Below are 22403 nucleotides of genomic sequence, written 5' to 3' on the forward strand. Positions count from 1 at the left end.
CTGGATTATGTGATATCTGTGAGCAGTATCCAACTTTAACCTTTTTTGTTAAAGCCAGGAGTGAATTTAGAGAATTGGAAAATGTTAAAAAATAAACTGTACTTTCTCCATTTTGAGGGAAAAAAAATTGCAGGGCCTCAGTGACCCCATTGAGATCAGTGAGGGTCCAAGGAATTCAACCCCCAGTGAACATACATCTATTACCTATTCTCTGCATGTCTATGAGAAGATAATCAGACCCTTATCTGATGCCTCAATTGTATCCCAAAACTGTATACCTGACAGATCCAATAATTAAAGGGGTTGACTAGTGAAGATAAGTGGAAGTCCGATCACTCATTCCCTATGGGGCTGCTCGAAGAAGTGAGGCGCAATGCTCGGTAACCCTACAAGGAATGAATGGAGCGGAGGTCGGGCCTGAGCACTGCTGCTCCATTCTAGTAGGGATAAAAGTTTGCCATTCTGCAGACGAGTTTAGGTCCCAGTGGTCAGATTCCCTCTGATTTTGAAGTTATCGCCTATTCTGTGGTTAGGTGACATGTTATAGGGCGTCTCCAGTAAAGACAAGAGAAACAGGGTCCGTTTGCTGCATCAAATTATATTGAACATGTTTAAAAAAAAAACAAAAAACAAAAAGAAGACATAAGTGTGGACAAAACGAATACACTGAAAATACCAGACACATCAGCAGAATGACACATCCGTCACCGGCCACTGGGTCACAGTTTCAATATTACATTAAGACCTTTTTTATTCCGTAGTTTTGGATACATAGACAAACTGTGACAAACAGCCGTGGACTTTGCCTTTAACTTAGAAGCTAAACAGGAAGGTGCTGTGTAACCCGAGATTTCGTCCACCCTTCACTTTCACTTTCTATTAAGAAAAGAGTATTTTCACAAAGTCAAGTACCTCAGGAGGAATGAGCCGGAGAACCGAAAAGCAAAAAACAATCAGGTAAAGCGGATTATCAGTACTGATGTGTGAGACCGGTGGTGTGGTCGCCCTGGAGGACATGATCATGTGATACGGGACCCCTTGTGTGTCTTCTACAGCAGTGTTCCCCAGCTCCAGTCCATAGGAGCCACAAACAGGTCATGTTTTCTGGATTTCCTTAGTATTGCACTGGTGATAATGTCATGACCTGCACCGGTGATAATTTCACGGCCTGCATCGGTGATAATCCCATGACCTGCACCAGTGATAATTCCATGACCTGCACCGGTGATAATCCCATGACCTGCACCAGTGATAATTCCATGACCTGCACCGGTGATAATCCTATGACCTGCACCGGTGATAATCCTATGACCTGCACCAGTGATAATTCCATGACCTGCACCAGTGATAATCCCATGACCTGCACCAGTGATAATTCCATGACCTGCACCGGTGATAATTCCATGACCTGCACCAGTGATAATTCCATGACCTGCATCGGTGATAATCCCATGACCTGCACCGGTGATAATCCTATGACCTGCACCAGTGATAATTCCATGACCTGCACCAGTGATAATCCCATGACCTGCACTGGTGATAATTCCATGATCTGCATAATACAAACTAGAAAGAATTGCCGGCATACTGAACATGACATACAATATTCAAAAATAGCAGTTGCACTCCAGTAAAGGGAAGGAGAAAAGACAAGAATGTAAATGGTTATTTCAGGTGTTTTAATTTTACTTTTGCAGGTTCTATTCTAGCCCATATAATAGTTCCGTTTGAATAAGAGAGGCATGGCATTTAGAGTAGGACCCAGATGAGAATTGCACCTTGACGTTGGTATCTAGGCACAAGTAAATTTGATATAAATCAGCCACTGATATGGTATTTAGAATTATAGATCAAATATACAGCAAAAATACCTAAAATATAACTTTTAATATTATTCCTTAAAAGGAAGCAAGAATCATCTTTCCTCTATTAAAATTTTCAAAATAAAACGCCAAGTACAGCTCTCTAGTCGCCTGTCCCTTGTGGGTTCAGTGGGACCAGTGCATCCTATCTACTGGTGCCTCAGTAAATCATGGATGGCAATGATGTACCATAATATATCAAACTGAATCAGTAGTATACATTTAATTTGGGACAGATTCAGATATAAAGCAGGTAGTGCTCAGAGATATCTCACTTAGATTCTAGATTAACATCTCTGTTTGGGCACAGTCATTATTAGATAAAGAGGAATGATCTCACCCACTCTGGTGTGCTCATGTCCTCTTTTGACAGTTGCTCATTAAGCGTCTCTGACTCGCCCACCCCAGAGCTATGGGACACCCGGTGCCAGGCCGGACTAGTCCGGGGGTCGTCAGTGGTGGCTGGGCCCGGCTCCGTGGCCCTGGTGGGTGTCAGTAGAATATGTGGCTTGAATTAAAGTTTGTGTTCGTGACGCCACCTGTGGTATGCGGCTATAAAGCCGCCGCTGCTGTGTGAGGCCTCCGGGGTGATGATATGGCAGCAATGATGATACTGCTCCCCACAGGTGGAGCAATACCCCGGGGCACAGTTGGTGTTTATGAGTGTCTATGCAGATGAAATAACAGAGGCAACTCCAAGGGTGCAGTTTCAGGTTCTTTACTCACAGTTCTTGTCAAGGCCGGCAGGAACCCTTGGACTGCTGGGACCACTGTCAGGGACCTCCGCCGTTTCTGGGTGATTCTTGGAGCAAAACCCGGTACCCTTCTCTTAAGTGTCTCTGTCTTCAGCGGTCTCCTTAAACCTGCCTTTGTAGGATGAACCTGGCTTGGCCTCCACAACAGCCTCCAGGCTGGGGGGTCACCTGTCGGCTGATTATCCCCTTTTCTAGAAGTTCTGCTGTGGGCTGTGGCCCGGGGAGTTTACAACATTCCCTGGGCCTCGGTTTTTACTGTTTGGAGATGATTTTGCACTCCTCCGGTTTCTAGGGACCGTCCCCTGCTGCAGCTTGATCCCTCCACCGATGTTCCTGTGGAACAGGCCACCGCAGCTCTACAGCTACCCGTGGCCCTGGGATCCCTTCTGTTCTCTGCTTGGTGTCACCTGGACCCTCTGAGTCCCAGGATCTTCACCAGGAAGCGTCTCTTTCTTTCCTTAGCTCCTGACTGACTTGGAGCTCTTTTTCCTTTCACTTCTCCTCCTTGCCTGCCTCCTGCAGGCCTCCTCCTCCTTCCCCACTCTCTATCTGCTCACACTAGACTTTCCTTTCTGTGTCTGCTCTCATGTGGCTCCTCCCACCTCCCCAGTTGCTCTGATCTACCCTATAGGAGCAGGGATGGGTCTTACTGCCCCTCCCAGCATGCAGCATGGGAGGGTAACTGCCACTATCCCTGGTCCCAGTGTGTTCCTAGCAATGGGTGTAGTGTAGATTTACCAGGGGACCGGTGTTCACTCCCTTCCTCACCCAGAATGGGGCATCACACCGCTGGATGGGGTGCAATGACCTGTGGCGACGGAAGCCTCAGGGGCGCCACATCTCCACAGTTCCTTTTAATCTGGATCTGGGACCCCAAAAGTTGAGCTTGCTCATGACCTGCATCGGTGATAATTCCATGACCTGCATCGGTGATAATCCCATGACCTGTATCGTTAATAATCCCATGACCTGCATTGGTGATAATTCCACGACCTGTACCGGTAATAATCCCGTGACCTGCACCGATGATCATTCCATGACCTGCACTGGTGAAAATTCCATGACCCGTGCAATACTAAGTAAATCATGAAAACATGACCTGTTGGTGGCTCTTTAAGACTGGCGGTGGGGAACACTGCTCTACGGGCATTGCTATATGAGCAACTTTTTACAGCTGTGGCTTCCTGGCTCATATCCGCTCATTTGCATACTTTTTTTTCCCATGGAGCATTGCCTGTAAATATTTCTATGCAGGCTCCAGTTCTCTTCAATTAGAGTAAAAGTAGTGATCTCAGTCATGGCTTTCCAACAGCTACAAAACTACAACTCCCAGCATGCCCTGACAATAGACATTGTAGTTTTGTAACGGTTGGAGATCAGTGTGCTGGACTATTATGTAAGCTCATTGTTATGCAGTAAGATCTACTGTTAGCTCTGCCAACTCTTGTGTTCTTGTGTAATTTATGATAATCTGGTTCCTAGGAAATTATGCTGTGTGTACTTCTCCAAGCTGACATTGCCCGTTAGTAACCATTAATGTCTGGGGAGGGGTTGAAAGTGCAGAAAACTTTCTGCTCCCGTCACTGCTTTATGTTGTGTCTCATCAGCACTGAGACCATACCTGGGAGCACCGTATAACGACTGTAAGCTTTTCTGAAGAAGGGATTTCTCAGGAGCAGAAGCAAAGATTTAGAAAATGGTGAGTACTAAAAAAACACTGGGGGAACTTTGCACCCTAAAATGTGCACTAAATTTATGACACAAAGTATTGGAGTATGTGATCGTCAGAGATGAGGTTACAATCAGTAAAAATGGCACAAATTATACAAATTTGCCAACATATCACAAAAGGCAGGATGAGTTCAAAACTCGCTACATTTGTGTGTGGAAAATAAGAGTTGTCTGCCTGAATGGCATGGCTTACATAATGGGGGTGATTAAATAAATGATGACTCCATATATTCATATCAGAAGTGATCAGACCACCTAAATATCTGCAGCATTGTACCCGCCTGGTAAGATGGGTCTCTGCGTTGTTGACAAGTAGAATCCCTACTCTCTAAATGATGTACAATACAGTCAAGCAGGTGACGTTCTCCTAAAGTGCACCAAACCCAGGCTCGGTCATCAGACTCCAGGTAAGGCCTGAAACACACATCCGTGAAAACCACGTCCGTGTAAAACGGGCCGTTTTTCGGGTCCGTTTTCCGTTTTTTAGGTCCGTTTTTATGGTATGTGTGGCCTGCGTGTGTATCCCGTATGCTAGCCGTATGTGTGTGTGGAATGTCCGTGTGTGCGTGAGTGAAATAACTGTAATGTGTGTGTTTTGTCCGTGTGAAATGTACATGTGTGATGCAAAATGTCGTTACTACATGTCGGAAGACAGAGTAGCGGGATGAGAATGAACTCGGGTGAACTTCACCCGACTTCATTGTCATGCCGCGGCTCTGTCTTTGTGCCGTGTACTAATTAGCGGTCACCTGTGAAGGATTCACCGGTGACCGCTAATCCCCCGAGTGACTGAAGTGTCCCCCCCTCTCTCATACTCACCGATCCCCGATCTCCGGCGCTGCACGGCATTCACACTGCTCCGGCGGCTTTTTCTAATTTGAAAAAGCCGGCCGCTCATTAAACAGTCTTGTATTCCCTGCTTTCTCCCCCCACCGGCGCCTGTGATTGGTTGCAGTGAGACACGCCCACCACGCTGAGTGACAGCTGTATCACTGCACCCAATCACAGCAGCCGGTGGGCGTGTCTATACTGTGCAGTAAAATAAATAAATAAATAATTAAAAAAAACCGGCGTGCAGTGTCCCCCCATTTTAATACCAGCCAGATAAAGCCATACGGCTGAAGGCTGGTATTCTCAGGATGGGGAGCTCCACGTTATGGGGAGCCCCCCCCCCATTACCAATTTATTAACCCCGACGTGGAGCTCCCCATCCTGAGAATACCAGCCTTCAGCCGTATGGCTTTATCTGGCTGGTATTTAAATGGGGGGGGACCGCACACCGTTTTTTTTAATTATTTATTTATTTATTTCACTGCACAGTATAGACACGCCCACCGGCTGCTGTGATTGGGTGCAGTGAGACAGCTGTCACTCAGCGTGGTGGGCGTGTGTGACTGCAACCAATCACAGGCGCCGGTGGGCGGGTAAAGCAGGGAATACGAGATTGATTAATGGGCGGCCGCCGGAGATCGGGGAACGGTAAGTATGAGAGGGGGGGAACTGACCGACAGACAGCTAGAGGGACAGATAAGACAGAGAGACCGACCGACAGACATAGAGACCGACCAACGGACTGAGGGAGAGAACGAAACAGAAAAAGAAAAAAGACCGACATCACATGAAAAAAGCACAAAACGTACAGGGAGCAAACAGAGATGCATCCGTGTCACTCGGACGTGCGCACAGACCCATTGACTTTGATTGGGTCCGTGTTGCGTGCAGAAAACGGACATGCTGCCGTGCAAAACGCAGACAGGTACAGATCACGGACACGGACAAACGGACATGTATCAAAAACGCACGTGGAGCTTTTATCATACAATAACATTGGTGCACGTTTGGCCGTGTCTCCAGTATACACGGAAACGGACCAAACACGCACGTGTTTCACGGATGTGTGTTTCAGGCCTAAAGAAGTGGGATCCATCACTCCACAGAACACATTCCCACTGCTCCGGAGCCCAGTGGTTTATACCACTTCATCCAACGTTTAGCATTGTGCTTGGTGATGTAAGGCTTGCATGCAGCTTCTCGGCCATGATCCGTCATGTCATGAAGGTCCGGTACAGTTTTGTGCTGATGATAATATGTAATATTAGAGGAGGTTTGGACTGTGCAGTGCCAGCGGAACACTGGTGACTTTTATACCCTCTGCTCCTCAGCACTCGGTGACCCCTCTCTGTAATTACGTGGTCTATGTGAATTGCTGCGGTTCCTTAATCTTTGCAATAATATCACTCACAGGTGATGGTGGAATATATAGGACGGGAGAAATGTCATGGACTAGTTTGTTACACCAATGACGTCCTATTACAGGACTGCGCTGGTATCAGTGAGTTCTTTAGAACAAGTCACGCAGAGTGGCTGAATGTTATACATATATCGTAATGAAAAAACATGGAGGTCAGCTAAGAGATGTGACCCAACCCTTGTCCACATAGTGGAGATATGTGATGATTAAATTATATATATATATTTGTGCACTACTACAAGGAAGTTCAGCACTCATTATTCTTGCTGGACTCTGCCCCTTTATCGCACAATTGCCATCAATTACTATAAACAAAACATAAAAAAATGGACATTTATTGAAGGCCTTGTAAAGCTTGAATTGTTTGCTGCAAATATTATGTATCTTCTTCCTGTAGTCAGGCATTATTGTATATCTTCTGATTCTGAAAGTATAGTGTTAAGGCCGCTTTACACGCTGCGATATCGGTACCGATATCGCTAGTGTGCGTTCCCGCCCCCATCGGTTGTGCGACACGGGCTAAGCGCAGCCCGTGTCGCACAACATCGCCCAGACCTGTCACACATACATACCTTCCCTGCGACGTCGCTGTGACCGGCAAACTGCCTCCTTTCTAAGGGGGCGGTTCGTTCAGCGTCACAGCGACGTCACAGCAGCGTCACTGAACCGCCGCCCAATAGAAGCGTAGGGGCAGAGATCAGCGGGACGTAACATCCCGCCCACCTCCTTCCTTACGCATTGTGGCCGAGAGGCAGGTAAGGAGAGGTTCCTCATTCCTGCGGTGTCACACGGAGCGATGTGTGCTGCCGCAGGAGCGACGAACTACATTGTTACTGCTGCAGTAACGATATTTGAGAATGGACCCCCATGTCACCGATGAGCGATTTTGCACGTTTTTGCGACGATGCAAAATCGCTCATCAGTGTCACACGCAACGGCATCGCTAATGCGGCCGGATGTGCATCACAAATTGCGTGACCCCAACAACTTCGCATTAGCGATGTCGCAGCGTGTAAAGCCCCCTTTAGTCTATGGGAGCACAGTTTTTTATAAAGTAAAAAATGACGCGTTTTCTGTTGGAAACTGCGTCAGAAAATGCCCTTTCTTTGGGGAGATTTTGGAGGAGTTCCTTTTTTCCTGAAGTGTTTTTTTTTGCAGCCTTTTGGAGCGGATTCCATAAGGAACCACCACAAAGAATTGACATGCACTTTTTTTCCCCACCAAGCATTTTTCAAAACCTAAAGCAGAAAAAAAGTGCTCAAACCACTGAATGTGAACAGAAAAGTGGTTTTACAATAAAAAAAAAAAAATAGGAAGCCTTTCAGGCGTGTTTTTTTTTTGTTTGTTTTACATTTTAAAGGAAATTTTGAGGAGTTTTTTTTGGAGCAAATCTGTTAAAAAAAACGCCATGTGCACATAACCTAAGGGTGTGTTCAAACTGAGTATTTTTGCTGAGTTTTTAGAGCAGAAACTAGCAATGTGCGCACAGTGTCTTTATTCTGATGGCGAAGTCCCTAAAGTTTTCTTCTATGAGGCCACTTCATTAAAAAGCCAGTATCGTTTCCCCTCACATGGCTCTGACAGCAGTTTTATCGTTGTTTAAACAGTGACCTTGCCGCCGGCATCTTTTCCCTTATGTCTCCATTTAAAGAATGGAGTGGAAGCCGAAGAATGAATGTTACTTTTTTTGATCCACTCCACAGTTTCTAAATAGTGATGAGCGAGCATGCTTGTCACTACTCGGTACTCGCACGAGTATCGCTGTACTCGGGCTGCTCGGCGGGGACCGAGTAATCTCGCGATACTCGTGCTGTACTCGTGGTCTTCATTTCTGCATGTTGGCGCTCTTTTGAGAGCCAGCCCTCATGCAGGGATTGGCTGGCAGACCACTGCAATGCCACAGCCCTGTTAGTTGTGGAATTGCAGTGATTGGCCGGCCTGCACAGCGTGACCGAGCCTTTATATCGGCCGGCGCGCTGTGCTCTGCTCACAGCTATTCAGACAGTCAGTGTAGGGAGAGTGTCGCTGATTCAGGGAAAGCTTTGCGGCCCTTTATAGCTTTTTCAGTTGCAGGGCTGCAAACAGTGTGACCAGAAGTCCTTCTCAGGACTATTCTAGTTGTATACAGGCAGGCAGGGTATAGCCAGGTCGGAGTACAGTAGCAGAGTCCTTCTCAGGACTACTGTTGCTATATACAGGCAGGGTATAGCCAGGTCTGAATACAGGCTAGTGACCAAAAGAGTCCTTGTCAGGACTATTGTACCAGTATACAGGCAGGCAGGCAGGCAGGGTAGTGGTGACCGTATACCAGCCTTCATCATATCTGGGGCTGGTGTACACAGTGTAAAACAGTCCAGATAGTGTCTGACTTGTCTGTAATTGTCGCTCCCCAAAAAAACCTGTTAGGTTATTATTGCGTCCGTGCTTGGTTTTTAAAACCGCACGTGTGTGCCTGTTGGTGGCAGCGTACAGGTGCACTTGTGTGCAATTTCCACACACTTTGATATAACGCACAAGTAGTGAATATACACGTCAGCAGTGCACAGCATTGCAAAATGCGCAAGGGCATTGGCAAGGAACAAGGAAGTGGACGTGATGGTGGTGCAGGCAGAGGCCGAGGTCGTGGGCAAGCTCTAATTTCGCCACAACAAAGGGCCACATCTAGTCGCTCGCACGTCCTGTCCCAAATTCTTGGGGACCGCAGCAGTACACCGCTCTTGAACCAAGACCAGTGTCAACAGGTTGTTAGTTGGATAGCAGATAATGCTTCCAGTCAGATTGGCACCACCACAAACACTCTGTCTTCCACACGGTCAAGTGTCAGTAGCCGTGATACTGCACCGCACATTTCTGAACCTGATCCTCCTTCCTACCACCAGGCTGAGTACACGTCCTCCTCGGACATTAATGATCCCACACTTGGACACTCGGAAGAGCTGTTCACGTTTCCATTCACACATTCTGGCCTCTCGCCAGCTCATATTGAAGTGGGTCATGAGGAGATCGTCTGTACAGATGGCCAAATATTTGAGCAGCCACGTTCTCACGAAGTTGGCAACGTGTCTCAACAAGTGGTGGACGATGATGAGACACAATTGTCAGCAAGTCAGGAGGAGGAGCAGGGTGCGGAAGAGGAAGACGACGTGGTGGATGATCCAGTAACTGACCCAACCTGGCAGGAGGATATGCAGAGCGAGGACAGCAGTGCACAGGGGGAGGGAGGCGTAGCATCACAACAGGCAGTAAGAAGCAGGGTGGTGGCCCCAGGCAGAAGTCAGGCAACCGTTCCCCGGAACAACACGACGACACAAGGTGCCTGTACAAATGTTAGGTCTTCCCGAGTCGGGCAGTTTTTTAAGTTGGATCCAGATGATTCAAAAAAGGCCATTTGCAACACCTGCCGTGCCAGCATCAGCAGGGGTACCAAAACTAGCAGCCTGACCACCACCAGCATGATCAGGCACATGTCAGCCAAGCACCCGACTTTGTGGGAAGTACAACAGAGTCGAGGAGCAGTGCTTGCTGATGTCACTGCTACGTCTTCGCTGGTTGTGCATGCGAGCCAATCCTCTGTCCATGCTGCCTGCGAACAAGCCTCCTCCACTCCTGCACCTGCAGTTGCCTACGCAGAAAGAACACCATCATCAAGCACGTCCTTGTCCCAGCGCAGCGTTCAGTTATCCATTCAGCAAACCTTTGAACGCAGGCGCAAATACACTGCCAACACCCCACATGCCACAGTTCTAAATGCTAACATTTCGCGACTGCTTGCGCTGGAAATGTTGCCTTTTAGGCTGGTGGAGACAGAAGCATTCCGTGACCTGATGGCGTCAGCTGTCCCACGTTACTCGGTCCCCAGCCGCCACTATTTCTCCCGGTGTGCCGTCCCCGCGTTGCATAACCACGTGTCACAAAACATCACACGTGCCCTGAACAACGCTGTTTCACCCAAGGTCCACCTAACCACAGACACGTGGACAAGTGCTTGTGGGCAAGGCCGCTACATCTCGTTGACGGCACACTGGGTTAATATTGTGGAAGCTGGGACCCAGTCTGAGCGAGGGACGGAACACGTCCTTCCCACACCAAGGTTTGCAGGCCCTACCTCAGTCAGTGTTTCACCCACACTCTACAGCTCCGGAATGTCATGCTCTTCAGCCTCCTCCTCCTCCTGCGCATCCTCATCCACTGTGCCCTCCACACCAGTCACAAGCTGGAAGCACTGCAGCACTGCCTCGGCGAAGCGGCAACAGGCTGTGCTGAAGCTAATCTGCATAGGTGACAAACCCCACAATGCAGAAGAGCTGTGGACAGCTCTGAAACAGCAGGCAGATCACTGGCTCACACCTCTGAACCTAAAGCCAGGAAAGGTCGTGTGTGACAATGGCCGGAACCTGGTGGCGGCTTTGAGGCGAGGCCAGCTGACACATGTTCCATGCGTGGCCCATGTGCTCAACCTCGTGGTTCAGCGGTTTATAAAGTCATACCCAGAGCTGTCTGATCTGCTGGTAAAAGTTCGCCGCCTGTCTGCACATTTTCGAAAGTCACCTACTGCTTCAGCCGGCCTTGCCGGCTTTCAGCGCCGTTTGCATCTTCCGGCTCACAGACTGGTGTGTGATGTCCCCACGCGTTGGAATTCAACTCTGCACATGTTGGTCAGGATATGTGAGCAGAAGAGGGCAGTTGTTGAGTACCTGCATCACCTAAGCCGTCGGGAAATGGGTCAAACTCCACACATAACACCTGAGGAGTGGAGATGGATGTCAGACCTATGTACCATCCTCCAAAACTTTGAGGACTCCACCAAGATGGTGAGTGGTGATGACGCCATTATTAGCGTCACCATACCGCTACTCTGCCTTCTAAAACGGTCTCTGCTGAAAAACAAACATGATGCATTGCAGGCGGAGCGCGATGAGTTGCAGCAAGAAACAGTAGTGGGTGTGGGTGATAACACACAGCCCAGCCTCGTCTCATCACAACGTGCAGTGGAGGACTATGACGAGGAGGAGGATGAAGACATGGAGCAACTCTCCGGCCAAATTGAGGATATGACATGCACACCAGTCATATCCTCGGTTCAGCGTGGCTGGCCAGAGGACAGGGTAGATGAGGAGGAGGAGGAGGAGGAGGAGGAGGACAGCATGTTCAGTCATCTTGTTGGTCAGGCTACTGAAGTCCTGGCTGTTAAGAGTCTGGCGCACATGGCTGACTTTATGGTAAGCTGCCTGTCTCGTGACCCTCGCGTTAAGAACATCTTGGCCGACAATCATTACTGGTTGGTAACACTGTTAGACCCACGCTACAAGGAGAACTTTTTGTCTCTTATTCCCGTGGAGGAGAGGTCAACCAAAATGCAGCAGTTTCGGAAGGCCATACTCACGGAAGTAGGCAAAGCATTCCCCTCACAAAACGCTAGCGGCATAGGTCATGAATCAGTGGACAACCGAGGCGTACAGCCGAGAGAGGCACAAGTCCAATCCGCCAGAGGTAGGGGAACAGTCTTTAAGATGTGGGACAGTTTTCTCAGCCCCTCACGTACCACAGCCCCTGAGGTGCGGGGTAGTGCCACAAGAAATCCTAAGTTTGCCCAGATGCTGAAGGAGTACCTTGCAGATCGAACAACTGTACTCCGACATTCCTCTGTGCCTTACAATTATTGGGTATCCAAGCTGGACACGTGGCATGAATTGGCTCTCTACGCCTTGGAAGTCCTGGCCTGCCCTGCTGCTAGCGTTTTGTCAGAGCGTGTTTTTAGTGCCGCAGGTGGAATCATTACAGATAAACGCACCCGCCTGTCAACTGAAAATGCTGACAGGCTGACTCTGATCAAGATGAACAAGGGTTGGATTGGGCCAGACTTCACCACACCACCAGCAAATGAGAGCGGAATTTAAAGTTTGCCATGTACCTCCACTCACCCATGGGTACACACTTCTGGACTTTGGATAATCGCTGGACTGCTCCTCCTTCTCCTCATGCGCCACCATGATGATGACCGTTACAAATTGCAATACTTAGGCCTTTGTTTCAGGTATACCCCCAGTGGTAAATTTTTTCGCCCATTCTTTGCAGAATGGACATTACAACGACAGGAGACCCGCTCCTTTGCAATGGGAACAATGTTTTGAGGCCCTCATGCACGTCTCTACCCAGGGACAACGTGGAGCCTCCCAATTTTTGGCTGCCCTGCCTAAGGGCTATACTATAATACACCCACTTCCTTAAAATGGACACTTAATGTTTTGAGACCCTCATGCACGTCTCTACCCAGGGACAACGTGGAGCCTCCCAATTTTTGGCTGCCCTGCCTAAGGGCTATACTATAATACACCCACTTCCTTAAAATGGACACTTAATGTTTTGAGACCCTCATGCACGTCTCTACCCAGGGACAACGTGGAGCCTCACAATTTTTGGCTGCCCTGCCTAAGGGCTATACTATAATACACCCACTTCCTTAAAATGGACACTTAATGTTTTGAGGCCCTCATGCACGTCTCTACCCAGGGACAACGTGGAGCCTCCCAATTTTTGGCTGCCCTGCCTAAGGGCTATACTATAATACACCCACTTCCTTAAAATGGACAATGTTTTGAGGCCCTCATGCACGTCTCTACCCAGGGACAACGTGGAGCCTCCCAATTTTTGGCTGCCCTGCCTAAGGGCTATACTATAATACACCCACTTCCTTAAAATGGACACTTAATGTTTTGAGGCCCTCATGCACGTCTCTACCCAGGGACAACGTGGAGCCTCCCAATTTTTGGCTGCCCTGCCTAAGGGCTATACTGAAATAGACCCACTTCCTTACAATGGGCACTTCAGGTTTACAGGCCATCATGCACGTCTCTATCCAGGGACAATGTGGAGCCTCCCAATTTTTGGCTGCCCTGGCAAAGGGCTATACTGAAATAGACCCACTTCCTTACAATGGGCACTTCAGGTTTAAAGGCCATCATGCACGTCTCTATCCAGGGACAATGTGGAGCCTCCCAATTTTTGGCTGCCCTGGCAAAGGGCTATACTGAAATAGACCCACTTCCTTACAATGGGCACTTCAGGTTTACAGGCCATCATGCACGTCTCTATCCAGGGACAATGTGGAGCCTCCCAATTTTTGGCTGCCCTGGCAAAGGGCTATACTGAAATAGACCCACTTCCTTACAATGGGCACTTCAGGTTTACAGGCCATCATGCACGTCTCTATCCAGGGACAATGTGGAGCCTCCCAATTTTTGGCTGCCCTGGCAAAGGGCTATACTGAAATAGACCCACTTCCTTACAATGGGCACTTCAGGTTTAAAGGCCATCATGCACGTCTCTATCCAGGGACAATGTGGAGCCTCCCAATTTTTGGCTGCCCTGGCAAAGGGCTATACTGAAATAGACCCACTTCCTTACAATGGGCACTTCAGGTTTAAAGGCCATCATGCACGTCTCTATCCAGGGACAACGTGGAGCCTCCCAATTTTTGGCTGCCCTGGCAAAGGGCTATACTGAAATAGACCCACTTCCTTACAATGGGCACTTCAGGTTTACAGGCCATCATGCACGTCTCTATCCAGGGACAATGTGGAGCCTCCCAATTTTTGGCTGCCCTGGCAAAGGGCTATACTGAAATAGACCCACTTCCTTACAATGGGCACTTCAGGTTTAAAGGCCATCATGCACGTCTCTATCCAGGGACAATGTAGAGCCTCCCAATTTTTGGCTGCCCTGGCAAAGGGCTATACTGAAATAGACCCACTTCCTTACAATGGGCACTTCAGGTTTACAGGCCATCATGCACGTCTCTATCCAGGGACAATGTGGAGCCTCCCAATTTTTGGCTGCCCTGGCAAAGGGCTATACTGAAATAGACCCACTTCCTTACAATGGGCACTTCAGGTTTACAGGCCATCATGCACGTCTCTATCCAGGGACAATGTGGAGCCTCCCAATTTTTGGCTGCCCTGGCAAAGGGCTATACTGAAATAGACCCACTTCCTTACAATGGGCACTTCAGGTTTAAAGGCCATCATGCACGTCTCTATCCAGGGACAATGTGGAGCCTCCCAATTTTTGGCTGCCCTGGCAAAGGGCTATACTGAAATAGACCCACTTCCTTACAATGGGCACTTCAGGTTTAAAGGCCATCATGCACGTCTCTATCCAGGGACAACGTGGAGCCTCCCAATTTTTGGCTGCCCTGGCAAAGGGCTATACTGAAATAGACCCACTTCCTTACAATGGGCACTTCAGGTTTAAAGGCCATCATGCACGTCTCTATCCAGGGACAACGTGGAGCCTCCCAATTTTTGGCTGCCCTGGCAAAGGGCTATACTGAAATAGACCCACTTCCTTACAATGGGCACTTCAGGTTTACAGGCCATCATGCACGTCTCTATCCAGGGACAATGTGGAGCCTCCCAATTTTTGGCTGCCCTGGCAAAGGGCTATACTGAAATAGACCCACTTCCTTACAATGGGCACTTCAGGTTTAAAGGCCATCATGCACGTCTCTATCCAGGGACAATGTGGAGCCTCCCAATTTTTGGCTGCCCTGGCAAAGGGCTATACTGAAATAGACCCACTTCCTTACAATGGGCACTTCAGGTTTACAGGCCATCATGCACGTCTCTATCCAGGGACAATGTGGAGCCTCCCAATTTTTGGCTGCCCTGCCTAAGGGCTATACTATAATACACCCACTTCCTGACAATGGACACTTAATGTTTTGAGGCCCTCATGCACGTCTGTATGCAGGGGCATTGGTGAACCTCACAATTTTGGACTGCCCTGGCAAAGGAAAATACTACAAAGACTCACTTCCTCAAAATGGGCACATTAGACTCAAGAGGCCTTCATGTACGTCTCTTCTCAGGGACATCGGAGTGCCACACAATGTTTTCACGTAAAATCTTTCATGTATTAATCTCAAAAAGTAACATACACCAGCTCTATCTCACTATTGGGTATGTGCCCTTAACATTTCCGCCATGAAAAATCATTTTGGGGTCATTTTGGAAGGTTTTCTGGTGAGTCCGTAAAAATGGCGTAAAACGCGGACAAAATTGTTCACAGCTGTGACTTTTCAGTGATAAATGCTTCAAGGGGTCTTCCCCATGCTGTTGCCATGTCATTTGAGCACTCTTCTGAGACTTTTGTGACATTTTTAGGGTTTCTCCATGCTGCCGGGGGGTCATTTCACAAAAATACTCGGGTCTCCCATAGGATAACATTGGGCTCGTTGCTCGGCCCGAGTACACGAGTATCTTGGGATGCTCGGCCCGAGCTTCGAGCACCCGAGCTTTTTAGTACTCGCTCATCACTATTTCTAAACCCTGAAGAAGAACAAAGAAATAAGAAAAGACTGAACATGTGCACAGCAAAGTGTTTGAACATGTGTGTGCATCATGTCTGTTTTGTGGCGCGTTTTGTCAGAGAATCTGCCTGAAGAAGAATTTGTGTGAACATCGCCACTCAGTGGAAACGTCAACCTATTTAAGGAGGATTTTGAAGACGTTCCGCTCAGTTTGCACTCCAAAAATTCAGCAAAAAGACTGTTAACACACCCCTAGAAGTCAGAGACCCCTCCCCAAGACTCTGTCTTAATTGTGAGTCCCCCATTACCTCCTCATGTCTGTCTCTGCACATAATATTTAGCAAAAGGCATGCCTTATAGATATTTTTTTTACCTTTTTTTTACCTTTTCCATACATCTAAAACAAAAAAAGCTAACTAAAGCCTGCTTTACACGCTGCAATGTATCTTACAATGTGTCGGCGGGGTCACGTCGTAAGTGACGCACATCCGGCATCGTAAGGTACATTGCAGTGTGTGACAGGTACGTGCGATTGTGATTGAACGTTAAAACATTCATCGCATACACATCGTACCTTTCTCTAGAATTGCACGTCAGATTGTTCATCGCACCCGGGGTAGCACACATTGCAGTGTGTGACACACCGGGAACGATGAACAGATCTTACCTGCGTCCTGCGGCTCCCGGCCCACAATGCGGAAGGAAGGAGGTGAGCGGGATGTTTACGTCCCGCTCAGCTCCACCCCTCCGCTTCTATTGGGCGGCTGCCGCGTGACGTCGATGTGACGCCGAACCTCCCTCCCACTCCAGGAAGTGGACGTTCGCCGCCCACATCGAGGTCGTATGGAAGGTAAGTATGTGTGACGGGGGTTAATCGTTTGTGCAGCACATTCAACAAATTGAACGTGCCACACATACGATGGGGGCGTTGCAAATCGCATACGATATCATATGCGAAATTGCAACGTGTAAAGCAGGCTTAAGACACGAACCTTTATCAACAAAACTTCATTGATGCAGTGAAGTACAAACATGTCGGAGTTTGAGGATATTTAAAGGGGTATTCCAAGTTAACAAGTCATCTCCTATCCCCTGAATAAGTGAGACCTGTTAGATAATTGTGGATCCCTTATACAGCAAATATGATTTTTTTAGCTCCACAAAAAAATTGGGACAACTAAACCACCATGTGCTCAAAATTGGAAACACGCTCTGATCACTTAATGATTACGTTTTTATTGAAGCTTTTTTTGCTACGCAAATTTTGGAAATTCACATTTACGTTCTTCAGTGTCTCTCACATTTGTATATATGAGATTGGGGATCAATCACAGGAAGGGACCCCCAGATGAGCAGAAGTGGAAATTCCCATCATACAAGACTGTTATGATACGACTGATACTGACAACGACATATACAGGGGTTCCCATAGTAGAGCTCCATGAGGGTACCATATTATTTTGTTAGATTTTGCTACGAAGAGCAGAAATTTCTAGTTCCACTCAACCCTCCCCAGTCAATTCCTACACAGGAGAAGGGTGCACCATAAAAATGGCCAGCAAGGGTATCAGTTTTGAGAGAAATTTTATTTGTTTTGTACGCATTACCCAAAACAAAACTGAGAAAGCCCTATTTATGATGGAGCTGGTCCACCTATACGTGCTTCATGAGGAGTTGTATTGCATATGAGGAAGACCTCTATATGGGCCAATTCATGTGGATCTGATGGATTTCCCGTAAAGCCTTTTTGATCATTTTTCACAAGATGCTGCAAACCTTCTATTTATGTGCTGTAGCCTATTGCACTAATAAAACTAAGAAAGACAAAGCATACATTTCTATAAAAATAGTTTAAAAAAATCCAATTTATCAGAAAAAATATTATGCTGGCAGTCAAAAAAGGAGGGTTGTTCAACCACAAATACCACAAATAGACAAAAGTTCTAAAATGTGCAGTCATTTAAAACCCGAACACTCATTAAGGGGTTAAAGGGAACCTGTCATGTCCCCAAACCTATTAACCTATATGTATAGGATTAATCTACAAATTTATAGTGTTCTAATGTTGTCTAGCCGCCTTACTGAAAGAAAAGCTTTCAGTAAAATGAACTATATTTGTCCGCCAGCTTTCAGTCTATGCGTGACCAGAGCATCAACAGTCACTGCTCAGTACACAGTGTGTTGCAACTGGAAGCCCACCTGGGCACTCTGATACCTCGTTCTGCAATGTAATAGTGTATCTGCGGCAATCAAAATGTATATCACTGTACCGAGTGGTAACTGAAGCTGCTCCAACCACGCCTCTCTTACTAATAGCTAGTGGCTCATTCGAGGAAGAAAGGTAATTTTTTTTCTCATTAGCCAGGCTTTCTGTACACCGGCCGGACAACATTGGAATGCTATTGACATTAAAGGGGTTGCCAGGTTTGAGATAAAAGTCTGCAATCACTCCATGTGACTGTAAACTCCTGAATTCTCACAATGCAAGTTATGATTCTCTTATGCTGGCAGTGAGAGCAGGCAGTCTTGTGACCACAAGTATGAAATTTGCATACACGCAGTCACATGCCAACTAGACTTCTCAAACTCACTCAATTCACTTGCTTTGAGAGAGGCCGTGCACTTCTAGTTGGAATGTGGCTGGCAGTATGCAAATTGCATATTTGCAGTCACATATCCGCCCACTGTCACACGCAGGCGCTGGTGAATCCCAACGGCGTGCGAAGCGTGAGCTCCAAGAATTCAGAACTATGCAGTCACAGTTAATAGCGTTTTGGGATGATAGCTTTTATTGTGGATTATTTCTATTTGTTATTGTCCTTTTATTTATGAAAGCTTACACTTAGGTTCTTCTTTAGTACTCTCATTTAAGAGACCCGGGACCAGACACGGCAAAGGACCTCCAGAGGGACAGAGGTGGATATTCACAAAATGTATGACCCATATGGTATACCTGATATTGACAGTAGCATATATATATATATATATATATATATATATATATTTATATTTATATATAGGTTACCGTGGCAAAGAAGAAATCCCCCACCTCTATTTTGATGTTGGGTTTAAGACAGAAGAACCCAAAAATATATTAGACACTAAAATAATTAGACTCCATCACGCACAGTGGCTTCTCTCTCAGTAGAAGAGTGAACTATCAGAAAGCCCGATACCGTTATCAGTTGTGAGAGCCGCAGGAATCCTGTGTATATACAGATTTAATTTAATATTGAGCTTCAGTTTGTTGTAAGTGGATTCAAAATTGATAAAGCCTGTACCATAATGTAAGCTTGCCCGTCCAGCTGGGAATGTCTCTTAAGCAAATTCTCTTAAACCCAACTTTTCATGGTCCAATTTGCATGACAGAACAATAAAAAAAACATATTTTCTAGTCAAAACTTATGCACTATATTCTGTCTAGTGCAGGACCTAAGGAGGCAGAACATGGGATAAGCATCTTCTCTTTGGTTTTCTTACATCATTGTATCATGTGCCAATTTGTCTACATTAGCCATAAGAAATACTGTACATACATTTGTATTAAAATCCCCATGTATCACATAAAAAAAATTAAACAAAAACTATTATGATTGCCAGCCGATACACTGCAATGTATCACTGTATCGGCTGGCAATCAAAGTGTACATCATTATGTACCGAGTGGTAACTGAAGCTGCTCCGACTGTGCCTCCATTACTAATAGCCAGCGGCTCATTTCAGTACAGCAGTCAGACAACATTGGAATGCTACTAAACACAAGTATGGAATTTGCATACACGCAGTCACATGCCAACTAGACTTCTCGAACTCACTCAATTCACTTACTTTGAGAGAGGACGTGCACATCTAGTTTGAATGTGGCTGGCAGTATGCAAATTGCATACTTGCAGTCACATATCCGCCCAGTCTCACACACGGGCACTGGTGAATCCCGACGGCGTACGTGAGCTCTAAAGATTCAGAACTATGCAGTCACAGTTAATAGCGTTTCAGTGCAATAGGTTTCTTTTTAGCTTTTATTGTGGGGTATTTCTGTTATTGTCCTTTTATTCATGAACGTGCAGTGGGTGAGCAGACCCCCTGCAAAAGGGAGCATAGTTAACCCGGAAATGTTATTAATAAAAATGTTTTATTTGTATGTGCATGTGTATTGTGTTAGGGTCCCCCTAGTGGCCGGGTGGGACGGCTGTCACCACAGTGGAGAGGAGGAGCCGGCAGAGACAAGGGGAGGAGAGAGCAAGGGTGTGAGGAAAAGATTAGATCAAGGGAGCAGTTGTCTCGGGGACAGGAGCGGAGCAGCAGAGCCGGGGCAGAGTGTGGAGCTGAGTGGGCAGAAAGAAAGAAAGAAAGAAGGGAGCTGGAAATCAGGGAAGCCGGTGAGAAAAGGAGCGGGCGGAACCTCATAGTGTGAAGCAGTCCGGTGTGGGTCCGGGCTGTGGGTAGCCAGAAGTGGGAGCCGGGCGAAGTGGAGTAGTCAGGCACATCCCCACTGGAGGGGACGCAAGGACAGGCTTCCCCCAGCTAAGAAAGTGTATCCTCACCTTTATGGCTTTGTTTGGGACTTTGTGAGAAGTAGCATCCGGGACAGCAGTGTGTGCACGTCGGGCAGAGTGTGTGAGCGGAACAGCAGGGGACACCGGAGATAAGGAGGTGGACGCAACCTCAGAGCCTATTCTGCCGGTGTGGGTCCGGTGTATGCTTGGCTGAAGAGTGGGAGCCCGGAGGAAGTGGAGTACTTTGGGCATATCCCCACCAGAGGGTGCGCAAGGTCAGGTTGTCCCCAGCTCCACAGGAATTGTCATCTGCCAGATTTATTGCTGACCGGATTGCTTTGTCTGGACGTTTATCTGTGAAGAATAAAAGAATGTTCGTTCATTGCATTGTACCCTGCCTGAGGAGTGTTTGTGCGCCGGATAACATCTACACCACCACCACACTCTGCCCCACCAAATCATCTCCTGTCCCCATAGTGACGGTGGAGCCAGGGGTAAGCCTGATTGCAAGGGCCACGACTACAAGGCCAGAGGCACCCCTGGCACCCCGTTACATGTGGCGTAGTCGGCAGGATGCGATTCCCCTGCCAGGAACCCAGGAGGCTGGAGATCGGGTCGTGCCTGAAGCACAGGATCCGGACCGTGATACAGGATTTCCAGTCCCTTGGTGGGAAGAGAGCCTAGTGCCCGTGGCGTTGGACCGGGTACAAGATGGCGGCAAGGAGGCCGTTATCTGTGAGGAAGAAAAGGCGCGAAGAATTGGCGCCGAAAGAAGATCCTGGGGCTGGCCGGTGCCGAAGAGAAAGCATGGAGTACTCCGCCCAAAGAGGGGAGGCGCCAGCTCCAGGGCACGGAAGAAGAAAAAGAAGTACCTCAGCGGAGGAGTCAAGATGATGCGTGGGGCTGGGGGTGGAGTCTGTTTAAGAGCGGGAAACGAGGACCCGCCTCCACTCTACCCAGTCTCAGCATTGACACCGCCGCCGTTACCAGCAAGATTGTCAGGGGCAGCGACGCCTTCACCACCGAGAGGAGCTGCAGCAGCTGCGCCTGTGGAGCCACCCTACGCCCCTGCGTCCTTCCAGAGGATCCGTCAGCAGCCGGGACAATCCCTGGGGGCATACATCCAGGCCCAAGCGGAGGAATGGAAGAGGGCCTGGCCCCCAGAGTAAGTCACCACTGCTGATCTGTTGTTTAAGTCCAGCGCCGTTTAGCCGGCAGAAGTTCTTTTAAAGTTTTACGGGCAGTCGCCCCATCTAAGACCGGGAGCGCTGTTGCCAAGCCTCCGGGCGCCCATCTAAGACCGGGAGCGCTGTTGAGCCTCCGGGCGCTAGTTGAAAGAAGGACCGGGAGCGCTGCAGAAACCGCCGGGCGCGGGACTGGTGGCCGTCCAGAGGAGGAGAACTGGGCACACTGGAGCCCTCTGTGTGGGTGCTGCGCCTATTGTGGACGGTATTGCAGACTTTACGTGCTTCTGTGTGTTTTAAGTAAGAGCCGTGCCGGGAGGCTCGGGTTTTAAGAGGGGAGGTATGCAGTGGGTGAGCAGACCCCCTGCAAAAGGGAGCATAGTTAACCCGGAAATGTTATTAATAAAAATGTTTTATTTGTATGTGCATGTGTATTGTGTTAGGGTCCCCCTAGTGGCCGGGTGGGACGGCTGTCACCACAGTGGAGAGGAGGAGCCGGCAGAGACAAGGGGAGGAGAGAGCAAGGGTGTGAGGAAAAGATTAGATCAAGGGAGCAGTTGTCTCGGGGACAGGAGCGGAGCAGCAGAGCCGGGGCAGAGTGTGGAGCTGAGTGGGCAGAAAGAAAGAAAGAAAGAAGGGAGCTGGAAATCAGGGAAGCCGGTGAGAAAAGGAGCGGGCGGAACCTCATAGTGTGAAGCAGTCCGGTGTGGGTCCGGGCTGTGGGTAGCCAGAAGTGGGAGCCGGGCGAAGTGGAGTAGTCAGGCACATCCCCACTGGAGGGGACGCAAGGACAGGCTTCCCCCAGCTAAGAAAGTGT

General features: G+C 48.1%; 1 protein-coding gene across 2 annotated transcripts in view; it reads left to right on the forward strand.

Moving 5' to 3' along the window:
• The first annotated feature begins 860 nt into the window (after positions 1–860).
• The window catches only part of LOC142310279 (uncharacterized), a 69419-nt gene continuing 47876 nt past the window's right edge, over positions 861–22403 (forward strand). For both annotated transcript variants that reach the window (XM_075347780.1, XM_075347781.1), the window contains exons 1-2: positions 861–957; positions 4225–4316. In XM_075347780.1, the coding sequence (XP_075203895.1) occupies positions 4314–4316 (3 nt within the window). In that variant the 5' untranslated portion in view covers positions 861–957; positions 4225–4313. The remainder of the gene's footprint in view (positions 958–4224; positions 4317–22403) is intronic.

This window comes from Anomaloglossus baeobatrachus, chromosome 5 (genome assembly GCF_048569485.1).
Source record: "Anomaloglossus baeobatrachus isolate aAnoBae1 chromosome 5, aAnoBae1.hap1, whole genome shotgun sequence".
In the NCBI taxonomy this organism is placed as follows: domain Eukaryota; kingdom Metazoa; phylum Chordata; class Amphibia; order Anura; family Aromobatidae; genus Anomaloglossus; species Anomaloglossus baeobatrachus.